This window comes from Anolis sagrei, chromosome 5, assembly GCF_037176765.1.
Source record: "Anolis sagrei isolate rAnoSag1 chromosome 5, rAnoSag1.mat, whole genome shotgun sequence".
Taxonomy (NCBI): Eukaryota; Metazoa; Chordata; class Lepidosauria; order Squamata; family Dactyloidae; genus Anolis; species Anolis sagrei.
Genome location: NC_090025.1, coordinates 54282272 through 54296870, shown reverse-complemented (window position 1 = coordinate 54296870; position 14599 = coordinate 54282272). Strand labels below are relative to the sequence as shown.

The window sequence follows — 14599 nt, the reverse complement described above, 5'->3', positions numbered from 1 at the left end:
CAGCTACTCATGCAGGGACATGAGAAAAGCCTCCCACAAGAATGGTAAAACATCAAAACATCTGGGCATCCCATGTCCTTGCAGGGGGCCAATTCTCTCACATCAGAAGCGACTTGCAGTTTCTCAAGTTGCTCCTGAGACACACACACACAAACAACAACACTGAAGCTTTAAGTAATTGAAATGCTAGATATTTTAGGACTGAAGAAAAATGTAATGTGGACGGTACATGGTTCTTATTTGTTGGCCAATGTCCTCATTTTGCCCCCATCTATATAGCTAAACTCCTTGGCTACAAACCTGTCTTATAAGATTATCCAAAAATATTGTGTGAAATAAAAATTTTCAAATTGTTTTTTGACCAATGTCCTCATCCCCCCCCCCCATCTATATAGCTACATTCATTGGATACAAACCTTTCTTGTAAGATCATCCAAAAATATTGTGTGAAATAAAATTTTGCAAATAGTACTCAAGCAGCCCAAAGAATAATGTATTGGAACATGATGTGGTTTCTGTCACCAGATGTCTGATCTTTCCATAGAAAAGCATCACTCAAGTATAACAAGGACATAAGACAGTTTATCTCACAGGGAACTCAAATTCTAGGTAACAGAATGCCTTTGCTACAAAATAACCGGTTACTTCTATTTCTCGTCTACAACAGGAAATGTTATAGATCTTCAAAACAGAAACCTCAAACAATTTGAGTGTAGAAGAAAATTTCTCCTGCAGTTTTAAAAATATTGCTAGATATTGCCTATAATATAATAAAGCAGACATATCGGTTTCTCTCAAAAATAAGCGAAGGGCATTTCTGTCAAGCAAACATCTCTTTGGCAGACTCCATCCAGTGTGAGTATTGATTCAGTCTAACTCCATGTTTTCAAGATACTAGCACAATACATTGGAAAAGGGATAGTTCACTGCTGAAACAAAGTGACCTTCACCAAATGAGCCATCTTTTAAAATCTCTTAGAAGATACAATCATAGAAGTGCACGAACACACAGAAACAGAGCATACGTTAACCTTGGCAAGACACATTAATATTCGCAGGGTCAGAAATATGCTTTGATTATCTGATACGACATTGCAATGTAATTAAATCCTGCATGAATGCTTACATTATTTTTATTTAGCATATTTCCAGGCCGTCTTTTAACAAGCCATGGTATGAAATTAAACGGCAATAAAATTACAATTAATTCCACCTACCCAAATATTAGCATTGAACATTTAAAACCACCAAGGACCATCTACATAAAGATATCAACTTCGTCCAATAAGCTAGCACATTTACAGCCCATGGTAACATTAGCACTCACTTGGAAAGATTGTGATGATGAAGCAGAAAAATGTCTATTCGACTTGAGTTCTGCAACTGGGGCATCATCACCAAAAAGGCCCTATCAGTCAGAGTGTGGTTAGTCCATGAGCGAAGGCTATTCTTTTACATAATCCTCACTACTTGCCATTGTCTGGAAAACGTTAACGATGTTTAAAGAAATTTCAACTACTATGTATCTGTTTCCTTAGAATTACGTGATCTGTTCTACTGCAGTATTTAATCTTTCCTTTGCATTGTTAAAAAAATAGTAAAAGTAAAGGTTTCCCCTGACATTAGGTCCAGTTGTGTCCAACTCTGTCCAACTCTGGGGGGTGGTGCTCACCTCCATTACTAAAACAAAGAGCCGGTATTGTCCGTAGACACCATCAAGGTTATGTGGCCAGCATGACTGCATGGAGTGCTGTTACCTTCCCACAGAAGCGGTACCTATTGATCTACTCACATTTGCATGTTTTTGAACTGCTAGGTTGGCAGAAGCTGGGGCTAACTGTGGGCACTCACCCTGCTCCCTGGAATCAAAACGCCAATCTTTCAGTCAGCAAGTTCAGCAGCTCAGCGGTTTAACCTGCTGTGTCACCAGGGGGCCCTTTTAAAAGGAATACATTTCACATATCAATTTACCAACAAATCCCCTGGGCAACGTCGTTGCAGACAGCCAATTCTTTCACAGTAGAAGTGACTTGCAGTTTCTCAAGTTTCTCCTGACAAAAAAGGCAAATATTTTGGGATGTGAAGCTACGAAAGTTGTGAATAGAGAATATTTTGTATGAAACTGATGAGCCAGTTGTATAATACAAGAAGCAAAACTGCCATCTGTATGATTCTTTACCAGATGTCTTTCAACTGTTCAATAAAAACATTGTTTATAACATATATAATGAAGGCTATAGTTAGAATTGACATATTTTACATGTAAAAAAAAACAACAATGAATACATCAAATAACGTTGAAAGCAAAAGAACCCTTAGCATAAGGGATAAAGGCTTTTGTGATATGACGATGCTCAGCTGAACATGTAATATGATCCTATTGAAAAGGTTTGGCTGGGATTAAAAGAGCTGCTTAGGTAAAGTCAATTATGATACTTTAATGACTGACTCCATTTGTATGTATCCTAAAGACTTGCTATTAATTTTAAAAATGCAGGTCTCTCTTAGGTACATGGAACTATTAATGTTTTTATATTTCTTCTGAAGCTCTTTGGATGGTTTACAAAACAAGACATCACAAAACCACATGATAAGAGCCCCCAGTGGCGCAGTGGGTTAAATCCCAGCAGGACTGAAGACTGACAGGTCGCAGGTTCGAATCCGGAGAGAGCGCAGATGAGCTCCCTTTCTCAGCTCCAGCTCCCCACGCAGAGATATGAGAGAAGCCTCCCACAAGAATGGTTTATCATCAAAACACCCAGGCATCCCCTGAGCAACGTCCTTGCAGATTCTCTCACACCAGAAGCGACTTGCAGTTTCTCAAGTCACTCCTGACACACACACGCACACACAAAACAAAAACGATAAGAACCTAAAATTAGTTCCCTACTTCTTTGGTCCCTAAGTAATAGATGTTTTCTGTGACAATTAATAAGTGATAACTAATTTACACATGCAAGTGTGCACTTGGTATTCAAGCTAACAAATATGGGGGCCAGCATTTAAGTCCAGCATTCAATCTCTTTGGAAGAATCAAAATTAATTTAGAAACAAAGAAGAAAAAACTAAATTGAAATCAAGGCTTGGTTTTTCACCAAGGTGGCAAAGCTGTGCATCAATGACAAAACTTGATTGCAAGGGAAGGTTAACAACCAGTGCTTGTCTATACATAGAAAAAGACATGTCAGGGAAATATCAAGATTTTGTATATCCAGGAATTAACAGAATCAATTAAAAACAACCATGTCAATCCCAATCTGCAGTAGTGTAACTCAACACAGATTTATCATCTTCATGAAACATTACTTAAGCTGTTTTCCAAATATTTTAATTATTATTTTAACAAGGACTATGACTTGGAGGGAACCCTTACTTCACCTGAAAAGAGAAAGGGAAAAGATACTCAAGATAAGCAGCTTGCCCCCAGACCTCCTGATCTTTGAAACGTACCAATTGCATCTCCTCTTACAAACCAGCTCGGGCACTGCGGTCAGCAAAGGCCCTGCTCTTGGTCCCACCCCCATCTCAAATATGGCTGGTGGGACAGAGGGAGAGGGCCTTCTCAGTGATTGCCCCCCACCTCTGGAACTGCCTCCGTAAAGAAATAAATATGCCCCTCTCTCCTCTCCTTCAAAAAAAACCTGAAGACTCATTTTTGCTCATTAGCACACAGAGAGGAGGAGGACTAGATAATAAGAGACCACTATCTGACCTTTGTTTTGAGAATAATTACTGTATTTGGGCTCTGTCATTCTGTTAGCCCAGCTACAATATTTGACCACACAATCAACTTTGTGAGCCTTAGTTAGCCTCTGTAAATTAACTGTGGATGTTTCATGTTCAGATTTTATGTCGTTATATAATTTTTGTTTGATTATGTTTTTTTTTAAATATATTGATGTTAAGTTCTAATGTCATACTCATATGTGGGCTTATGCAGGATTATTATGTTGGTATTTATTTGTTTTACAGAGGCACTAAAGTTTGCTTTTTTTGTATGGTGGAATCTGCCCTGAGTCCTCCCTGGTAGAGAGGGTGGAATATAAATAAAGTTGTATTATTGTTGTTGTTAGTTCTTTCTCCTCAAGTTCTTCCACAGGAATCAAGAAGTCAGGGAGTTCAATCTTAATGTACTGTCATTTAGTCGACATTAGCTTAGTTGGCAGTACAGTGAGATGTTACTCTTCTTAACTGTTAGTGGCATGTTTGAACGTATCTCCCGCTATGGACCACCTATGATCTTATGATCGTCCGGGGAGGCACTGCTAGCTGTCCCCCCACCATTGCAATTGCAGTTGGCGGGGACAAGAGACAGAGCCTTTTTTGTGGTGGCTCCTTAGATATGGAATTCCCTCCCAAGTGGAATCAGATCTGCTCCTTCTCTCCTGAACTTCCGGAAAACGGTGAAATCCTGGCTGTGAGATCAAGCCTTTGTGGACTAGACCAACGTAATGGTAGAGCTATGGTTTAATGGACTCGAATGGACTGTGTGTAGGACGACAATTTAATTCTGGTGATTGTTCTAATATTTTACTGTTTTTATGATGTTTTTATAATGTTTTATATTGTTTTTACCTAAGATGTATATTTATGCTTTTGTTGTCAGCCACCCTGAGTTGCTCTGCGGAGGTCGAGATAGGACAGGATATAAATGCCCAAAATAAATAAATAAATGTCACTGTATAAGTTAAACTTTTACTGATGCCATTAATATTGGGATTTTGACCCCAAGACCAAAAAGAAATGTTATATATGTGATTGTCTTCCTCCTCCCCCCCCCCCCCACACACAAATCATAGCTTAAACATACACACAGGATGACACAGAACAATACAGAGATCATTAACGTTATATTTATTTATATTCCAGCTTCATACAAAACTGGATAGAAGCATAAACATAGTACATTTCTACCATTTTCAACAAAAATATATAACCAATATGTACAATTATTGTATTAAAAATACAAAAGGATACAGACTCCACCAATGTCTTTCTAAAAGACATACAGGTACAAGTAGTATCAAAAAGTATGAGGAAATCACCAGTTAGTTGTACATTCTGCACTTGACATCACAGAGTGAACTGAGATTAGCAGTCCTATGGTCTACAATTACTTAATGCCTATATAACATTTGTGCAACTTGTGATACAGCTAGGTTTGTTCTGTCTTGCTATATGCACATGAGGTCCATAGCCTATATAATGAAACTGGCAAATGCATATTACATGTAAAATTACAAATGCATAATTGACAATGTGATATATAAGCAAGTAGACAAAAAGCCATGATTACAGGAGAAAGTAGAATTAAATAAAGCACTGACATTATTCAATACAGTGAAAAAACACTGCAATTTGATCTTTAGAAGTTGAAGCTATTTACGTTTATCTACTGATCAATATGATCAGCTGAGTTCAATGAGAAAAAAAATCCAAGACCAGCAGTTCCTCACATCTGAGTACTACTCGGATTGGCAGCCTTCACTTTTCCGGAGTCTGTGCAAAACCAACATAAAAATAAGGGTTGGGGATGTCATTCCTCAAGGGTTAATAGCAGCTGTGAGCAGGTGATTGCTATCCATTGGCCTTCTCTACACATGCAGTGTTCCATAGAAGTCGTCCAGTTGTAAATGAGTTTGTACTACAAAGGCTGGCCGATCCTACACTGATTGTTTCTCTTTTAAAAGGTCCATAATTTTCCAATACTAAGCCAACAGAAACAAGGTTCTTGGATCAGTATTAGGAATTTGCATTAGCAGCAGTTTTCTCAATTGCATTAATTGTAGTGTTATTATAATTTATTTGTGACAACAACTGTACAAGGGTGGGGGTGGGTGAAGGAGATATTTTAAAAGGTGAGGTTGCAACTTGTACTCTGATTGAAAAAAAATATTTTCACTCACCATCCTGTATTCCTCAAGACACAGCAGAGGGATACAAAAGGTTTTCTTTCTCCACTGATTACTTGCAGTAAATTCTACAATTTATCAGCTGTGCTTTGAGTGGAACACTAAAAATGGAGCTCGAAAGTCAATGAAAGGCTGAATCCTCCCTATAGGTCATACCATCTTTATTTAGTCACACAATCCCCCCGCCACCCCCAAAAAAGTAGTCCAGGCTGGCAAACCATTCTTAAAAAGATACAAAATAATACTGTAATTATGCAGGTGTAACTTTTTCTTCCTTTCTGCACACAACATTTAAAATAGCAACAAAGGCATTGTAAACAAACAAACAAGCACTGTGTACTTGAAGGATTCCAACACATATTTTTTTCCTAATAGGTTAAAGGCCCAAATGTAGCTTGTCAACTAGATGATCTCATTATCCCAACGAGGTGAAGTGCTGGGATCATGATTAAAATCTGAGGAAGAACAAAACAAAAATGCTTCCAGGCATCAGGGAAGTGCAGTCAGACTTAATCATTCTGATGTGTTGATCTTGGAATTTGGAATGATACTGTGTGATGTGGCAGACAGCGACAGTGGTAGCTGGGAGGACGCTGCACTGTGCATTCAAGCAACGCAGTTTGAAAAGTGCCAGGGCGATTTCTTCACAGTATTTCACATGCAAAGGGGAGAAGAGTGGGGGGAGAAGGGAGAGAAGAAGCCCCATGCTGCTTTAAGGCAGGGAAGGAGGCAAACAGGTCCACCATCCTTTACTTAGAGTTCCAAGGCTCCTATACTAGGGGCATCATCTTGTGCTCTCCTTTAAGTTGGCTCACTCAGGATCCAGAAAGCCCCAGTTCTTTAGACGGCAGAGACTTGCTCATCTTCTGCAAACATAACAGGACAGAAGGGAAATAAATTTCATGGTCTTTAAAGCTAAATAGCTTACGTGTTTACATATTCTGCATTCCCATTTTAGTTTCATTGAACATGGACACTTCTAAATCATAGAATCATTGAGTTGGAAGAGACCTCGTGGGCCATCTAGTCCAACTCCCTGCCAAGAAGCAGGAAAATTGCATTCAAAGCGATTTGGGCGGTCCAAAGATTTTGGACTGTCCAAATATTTTGGACTACACTTTTACATTAAACACTATACATCAAAGTTAAATGGCGCTCTGACATTTGCAATTTAATGTCATCCAATTATTGTTTTACTAAGGAGCTCCCGGTGGCACAATGGGTGAAACCCTTGTGCTGGCAGGACTGCTGACTGAAAGGTCAGCAGTTTGAATTCAGGGAGCGGCGCAAGCTCCCATCTGTCAGCTCCAGCTTCTCATGCAGGGAAGCCTCCAACAGGATGGTAACACATCCGGGCGTTCCCTGGGCAACGTCCTTGCAGACGGCCAATTCTCTTGTATCAAAAGAGACTTGCAATTTCTCAAGTCGCTCCTGACACGGAAAAAAAAAAAATTACACAGCAGGGATGTAATTTTTACACATTTATAAGTAATGATATGCAGCCCTGAACTTGGCTGTATTAAATCATAATCTCCAAATCTCCAAAACATGAGCACATTTTGTAACAGCTAGGCATACCAATCTGTGCAATTAACCACCTCTTGATTTTAGATCAAAGGGAAAAAGCCTTGAGCATTCTTTCAACAGGAGTTCAGTCTGAGAACAAAACAACACACCATACCATACTAAAAAATCCAAAAATATGGCATAAGCTTTGTTAACAGCTGAAAGACTTGAGAGAAAGCTAGAACGCTTGCCATAAAAACAGCAATCTTAGCAGCTGTTTTTTATCTACTAGAAACCATTAGGTAACAATGCAGGTAAAATATGCTAAGAGCCTGGGAACAGTAGGACCATCTTCCCTGCACCTGCACCATCTCTTCAGGATGCAAAAGCACTTTGGAATGTATTCATTTTCAAAATGTGATAACGTGTTTACCATCCTCTTCTGTGGAAAACCCTTGAGACTGATAGTGAGCAAGATGTGGGTCTGACTCATTTGGTTTATGCCACTGAGGTTTGTTCACAGGCCTGGCAGATGAATGACTCTGCGTTTGCTGCTGGGACGCTGGCGGTGAAATACCAGGGGTTTCGCTGGAACGTGCCACCATCCTAGACCTCTGAAGTGCTACGTTGTAATCTGGTGGCTTTCGGGGTGGGTGGGAAACGCCTTCTGCGAAGTCGATAGGTATTCCTACATAACCAGGTGGGGTCGGTGGTGGTTCACGATAGCGACCCTCTTTTCGAGCTGCGGAAAAACAGCAAATCATCGGCAATTATTTTTTCCACATATTTGTTGCAGAAATTATGACTATTTATACTTGGCTACATTAAATCTTATTAATGGTAGCTCTGATGTGCTGCCAACAGAGGTCAGGTTTCATAAGTAAAACAGAGTATAGTCAGCCAAATGGTAGAACATTTGCATCTCTTTGATTTTGATAGAATGCAGAAAGTGTGTTTTAACCTTTCCCATTCAGATAAGCAAGATGCGAAAAACGCTTTGTTCTGGCTGAATTGTGCCAACACACCCATGTTACATACATATACCAAGGGATTGGTGTTATACGTAATACATGGATGTACACACATCACTTATATCACTTTTAGATGAATATCAAGCACTAGCAAAAATGCAAAAGATGAACAAAGCGAAACGAACAGAGAAGTTGGATAAAACCTGATCCAATTATAGAAGTCAGTTTGTGATGAGACTAAATTATGCACACAACACAAGATGACACTTTGAAAAAGAAACTCAAGCTTAGGTTCATAAATAACAGTTGATAAGATGACATTGCAGTCGAAGCAATATATGACAGTGTTTTCATCTTTTAGCAAAAAATGCAAATAGCACTAACCTAGTTTACCCCTTGAATATTTGTTAAAGCTGCAACTGTTTGATATAGAGTTTTCTGACCCGAGTTCACATTCTGATAAAATGCATGTTTTCCCTAAATTTCTCCAATCAACTTAATATAATAAAATGCATTATTCAGATTACAAAGAACAAATCAGAATACATTCTTCATGTACTGTATTTTGATTCCTTTCTTATGCATGGTAATTCATAAAACAACAAAACTAAGAAAATGTAATTGTTATATGAAAAATGTAGAGGAAGGATGAAGAATTTAAATCCCAAGAAGGAAAATATTTGGGGTAAGCAAAAGAGGGGGCTCATGGGGAATGTCCCTATTGAAATGCACTTCTTGAGCATGAAGAGAGAATTATGATTTGTAATTGTTAGTGATTTGCTGGAAGTGCTTTTACATTTGATTACATAATGTTTATCATGTTGCTGCAGCAACAGATAATTAAGTGATCATTAGTTTTCTGGGTCCCTTTAGAAAGAAGCTTGCCTCCACACTTTAATTCTATGAATCTGTAGACTGAGGGAATCAGGCACTGTTGGTTGTGAAAAGCATATAAAATGGAAGGTCCCATTGCTACTTAAATCTATATAGACCCAGTAAAAACCTTTCTCCTTCCTTACAGACTTATTAGGGTTTGTGGACGTTCACCTCTCTCTGCAACAGACCAGCTGCTTAGGTAAAAGTAAAGGTAAAGGTTTCCCCTGACAAGTGTCCGACTCTAGGGAATAGTGTTCATTTCCCTTACTAAGCCGAAGAGCAAGCTTAGACACCTCCAAGGTCATGTGGACAGCATGACTGTCTGAAGCGCTGTTACCTTCTCACTGAAGCGGTACCTACTGATCTACTCACACATGTTTTTGAACTGCTAGGTTGGCAGAAGCTGGGCCTAACAGTGGGAGCTCACCCTGCTCCCCGGATTCTAATCGCTAGCCTTTCAGCCAGCAAGTTCAGCAGCTCAGTGGTTTAACCCACTGCACCACCTGGGGGCCTAGCTGCTTATTAAATATTGTAAAATACGAAAAAACCCTAATGTGGCTAAGAAATCATGATCTAAAGTTGTTTGGAATAGTCTAATTTCTGTAAAAAGATTTAATTAGATCCTTTTATTCTCTAATATAGCCTTTCCCAACTGTATGCCCTTCAGCTGCATTGAATGACAAATCCCATCATCTCCAGTGAACACAGCAAATGATGGGGATGAGGGGAGCTGTACTATCACACATGTGCCACCAATAGCAGCATGAAAGTGTGAAAAAATAATTTGTTACTCAGATCATTCCATAAAAATATAGTGTGTATAATGTTCTTAATAACATGCTTAAGGACATTGGTCTAAACCAGTGGTTCCCAACCTTTTTTTGACCAGGGACTGCTTTGAACAGGAACCACTGTCCAACATTAGTACCAAAAGGGTTACGAATCAGTTTTTGGTCAACTTTAGATTTGGTTTGGTTATTTGGGGTGCCGATTCAGAAAACTGCGTTGGATAGACCACATCAGCTCTAGTTTCTGATACAGAGCATACGTCATCCAGTAGTTGCCATCTGCTCACCCACAGAAATTCATATTTCATAAGCCTCGGCACTATAAGAGGGATTCGTGAAACCAGTCACCCTCGTTGCAATGGTGTAGTAAAGGTGAGGCCGGAGACCATATTTTAGTTCTTGCAGACCACTGGTGGTTCACGGACCACAGGTTGGGAACCACTCGTTTAAACTTATTAATAAAGTGAAAACAGATACAGAGTTTGCCATGATGATGAAACCATTTAATTATCAAAACATCAACCTAATAATGGAGTCTTTGAAATAGGATGCATCATTTTTCATAGCACAATGGCTTTACTGAAAAAGCAAAAATCAGATAAGACTGTAAAATGACTTTATGTTTTGCTTTAAAAAGAAAAAAATGGAAAAAATATTTGAAAAATAAATGCATATGAAGAGCAAATACTTTATTGTAAAAAAGTTAAACTTACCAAGAAGACCCTTTGTATTACTTGTTGACACAGCTATATGAGCTGACATGGGAACTGGCCTTGAGTCCTCTGCTGTTAGAGATGTTATGCTACTGGTTTCAGCTTCAATTGACACATCCTTCCCACCCCTCCGTTTTATGGTACCTGTATCACCTTCAGAGTCCTCTCCCCAGTAGCCTGTGGAGGAGGCCCAGCTTGCTCTGGACTGTGCTTGATCAAGGCCCTCCCTACCTTGACTCTGCCTGCCATACTTTGTGCCATGATCGGAGAACATCATCGGGTCCATGTGGCTGCCTGAGGCCCATAGTCCTGCCCCATCGCCTGAACTATCGAAATGAGCATGTCCAAAAGGAAGGGTTTCCCAACTTCGCTGGTGCTGTATTGTCTGAATATTGTCATGGGAACCACTTGAGCAAGAAGTCCAACTGCCACGGCCACTATCTGCCGCATCAAGTGATGCTCGATCTCCCTGATCCTGGGATAGTTCCTCTGTACTGGGAGAAGAGAGCATGGTCGCCCCAGCATACAGGCCTCTGTTCTCTGACAGTGGTGCATAGGAGCTACAACGAAATGAAAATAATGAAAACAATATATATTACAATGTATATAAGCACTGGCAACTAGAATACTAAAGGAACAGTGTGGCGTTCATGATTTTGCCGCAAGTAGAAGTTAAATTTTAAATTTAACTTCTCTACAAGGAATGTACACAAACCTATAGTGTTTTCCTTCATCTCATTCCTCAATAATTATAATTATAGTTATTATTATATTTATTTATATCCTGCTTTATCTCTTGCGAAGGAGACTCAAAGCAGCTCAACATAAAAGTATTGACATACAATTTAAAATATACAAATATGCAAACATTAAAACAGAATTAAATATAAACAGTATTTTAAAAATCACAGTTAAAATCCATTAAAACATATTCAAAGAACCACAACTGTGGTCAAAGTTGTGTGGAAACTTGAATCGCCTGAGGGCTGAGAAAAGCGGTATATAAATGAAGTAAATAAATAATAAATAATAAAATTTTGTGGATTGGCTGAAACACAATATCAAAAGTCCTGTCATACATTATTTTTTCAAAGGGAAATCTGGATAAATGTTAATCTCCATTTACATTTATTGTTCCGTTCTCTCATGAACAAAGTGATGCACACAACATATTTCTTCCTACATTTCCCATTACTCCCAAGTGTCCTTGGGTACTTATATCTGGAAGCTCAGTGCCTTCCAGCTAATGCAACACTTGAAGGAGGAGGATGGTCATGGATAAAGATTATTATTATTATTATTATTATTATTATTATTATTATTATTATTATTATCCCACTTTCTCTTTCTAAAAAGAGACTCAAAGTAGCTCACAATAAAACATTAAACTGAAACTAAATATGAACAGTATTAAAAATAAACAGTTTAAACTCTGTTTATGGTAGTGGAGAAGACCTCTGTCTTTTAATATCCTAATGACATTTTCAAAACACATCTATTTTATATACAGCCTGGCTCCCAATTGGACAGGGCAAAGTCCATGTTCTGCTATTTCTATTACTTTAGGCTACTCGTATATATTTGGAATCTAAATACCAAAAGGACACATCAACCTTGAATCACATTAAAGCCATTAGTCTCTCACTTATCCAACCTATGCTCATCCAACGTTTTGTATTATCCAACGCAATCTGCCTCCTGTAGTAAATACAGTATTCACTACATATGTTACCGTGTGTTGAACTATTTCTGTTGATTTATTGTAAAACATGATTTTGGTGCTCAATTTGTAAAATCATAACATAATTTGATGTTTAATAGGGTTTTCCATAATCCTTATTATCCAACATTTTCTCTTATCCAACGTTCTGCCGGCCCGTTTATGTTGGCTAAGCAAGATTCTATTGTAGTTACAAAGTGATGCATCCCTAATATAAGCTCTCAAGAGGAAACCTAAACCCTTGAAGTAAACTTTTAATAAAAAACATAATTACACAGACAAAAAAAAAATACCCTAGGCTGTACTGATCCGGTTCAATCATGGCTCTTCTGTCAACTCTGCCCACTCCAAGATTAGTTTCCACAATGCTGACGGAGTGCCTCTGTCTCCTTTCATCATGTAGTGACACTGGCATTGAGTCAAATGAAGAATTGCTGACAATGCTAGATCTGGAAGAAATTTCACTGTGACCAGAGTCTGAGAAGTTATCCACGGTGCCACTGGGAGCAAGAGTATAACCTGCACAAGGAAAATAATTATATCATTTAATTACCAAGTTTCCAGCATTTGTATTAAAATTGAAACTGTAAATCCCTAGAATCTGATTTTATACTTTTATCAGAAGAACAAATAAAATACAATGCCTCAGCTATTCTACAAGTTGAAATGTTTGTCTTTCTGTCATGCATAATTGAACACAGAGTCACCAAACTGTTATCTAATGGGGCTGAAGTGAAGACAATAATATGCTGCAGACAAATCCAGCAACCATTCCATGTGTTTTCCAAACAAGTACTTTGTATTTCTTATGCATAATTGGATTGTGAGAAACCGAAAAGCAAAACTCTTTGGCATCTTAATAGAACAACTAACTATATTCGTCCTAATCATGACTGAAGAAGAAACCATTGGAGAGATGAAAAGCACTTGATGGCACTTATATACCTTTCCTTGGAGAGCTCTGAGGTGAAGTGGGAGGAGAAGACAGCTGTGACGATGCATTTGAAATAGTGTCCTCCGCTTGCTTCTTATGACGCTCTAAACTGCCTTCTTCAGAGAGCGAAAGTATTTTCTTTAAAGCTTGTGGGGAATTTATCCCTTCAAGAAAAAAAGAAAACATCAAATTTTCTATAAATATATTGTGTTAAATATAACAATGTTACGAGGATGAAAACACTGAGCCCTGGTGGCTTTTTTCTAGTGAAAGCACCTATTTTTTTTTTAATTATTATTTATGGGGTTCTTTTACCCCGCCCTTCTCACCCCGAAGGGGACTCAGGGCGGCTTACAAAAGCAAAGGCACAATTTGATGCCTGCATCATAAAACAATCATACACAAAATTATTTTTTTTGTGGTCCTTATGCATACTACTAGTTGTATACTAATGGTTTTCCTCCCAATCAAGTTTAGACCATGGCTTCTTATCTGGTGGCACGTTTAGTGCTTAATTTAAAGTGGAAAGGAATCAAAACATACAAACAAGAGCAGAGACTGTCTTCTTAGTCTGTACTGGTTTCAAATTGATATCAATACAAATGCTCATCTTCAGAATGTGGAGGGAGATTTTCATGGTAAACGATGGAGTGTAGACGGACCAAGCTGCAGTCCAATGCTTATCTCTCTGTTTTTTCTTCAGCAGACACCCAGCTTTCCTGTACTGGCTGTTTCACTCTGCCAGAGCAGCATGACAAGTCAAAAAGCATCAGGCCAGAAACAATAGTCATGGGCCCAAAATTTATCTCATCAATTTGATTCATGTATCCATTTTGTTCCATCCATTCGGATGGCACAAAACACGAAGGCCCCTTCTGTAACGAAAATGGACTCGAAAGGAAAGGCAGGCAGGACCTCCTTACTCAGTGCTCAGCTGCAGGCCCTGCCAGGCTCAGGCATGTAGGCCTAAAGCCTGCATCCGTAGGCCTACCACAGTCACGGCTACAGGCACCCCGGCCTACAGGTGCAAGTTTTGAGCCTACACACCCCGGTCTTGCAGGGCCTGCAGCTGAGTGCCGAGTAAGGAGAGCTCCTAACTCAGCACTTTGCTTCAGGCCCTGTGAGGCCCAGGTGTGTAGGCCCAAAGTGTTAGGGTGCCTGCAGCCGAGTACTGAGTAA

General features: G+C 39.0%; 1 protein-coding gene across 6 annotated transcripts in view; it reads right to left on the bottom strand.

Moving 5' to 3' along the window:
• Positions 1-4837: 4837 nt before the first annotated feature.
• Positions 4838-14599, bottom strand: part of RAPGEF2 (Rap guanine nucleotide exchange factor 2) — a 189099-nt gene continuing 179337 nt past the window's right edge. For 5 of the 6 annotated variants that reach the window (XM_060778766.2, XM_060778768.2, XM_060778767.2 and 2 more), the window contains 5 exons: positions 13432-13584; positions 12780-13005; positions 10767-11326; positions 7852-8160; positions 4838-6778 (listed from right to left, as the gene is read on the bottom strand). In XM_060778766.2, coding sequence (XP_060634749.2) covers positions 6753-6778; positions 7852-8160; positions 10767-11326; positions 12780-13005; positions 13432-13584 — 1274 coding nt within the window. In that variant the 3' untranslated portion in view covers positions 4838-6752. The remainder of the gene's footprint in view (positions 6779-7851; positions 8161-10766; positions 11327-12779; positions 13006-13431; positions 13585-14599) is intronic. The other variant, XM_060778769.2, reaches the window with a different exon arrangement.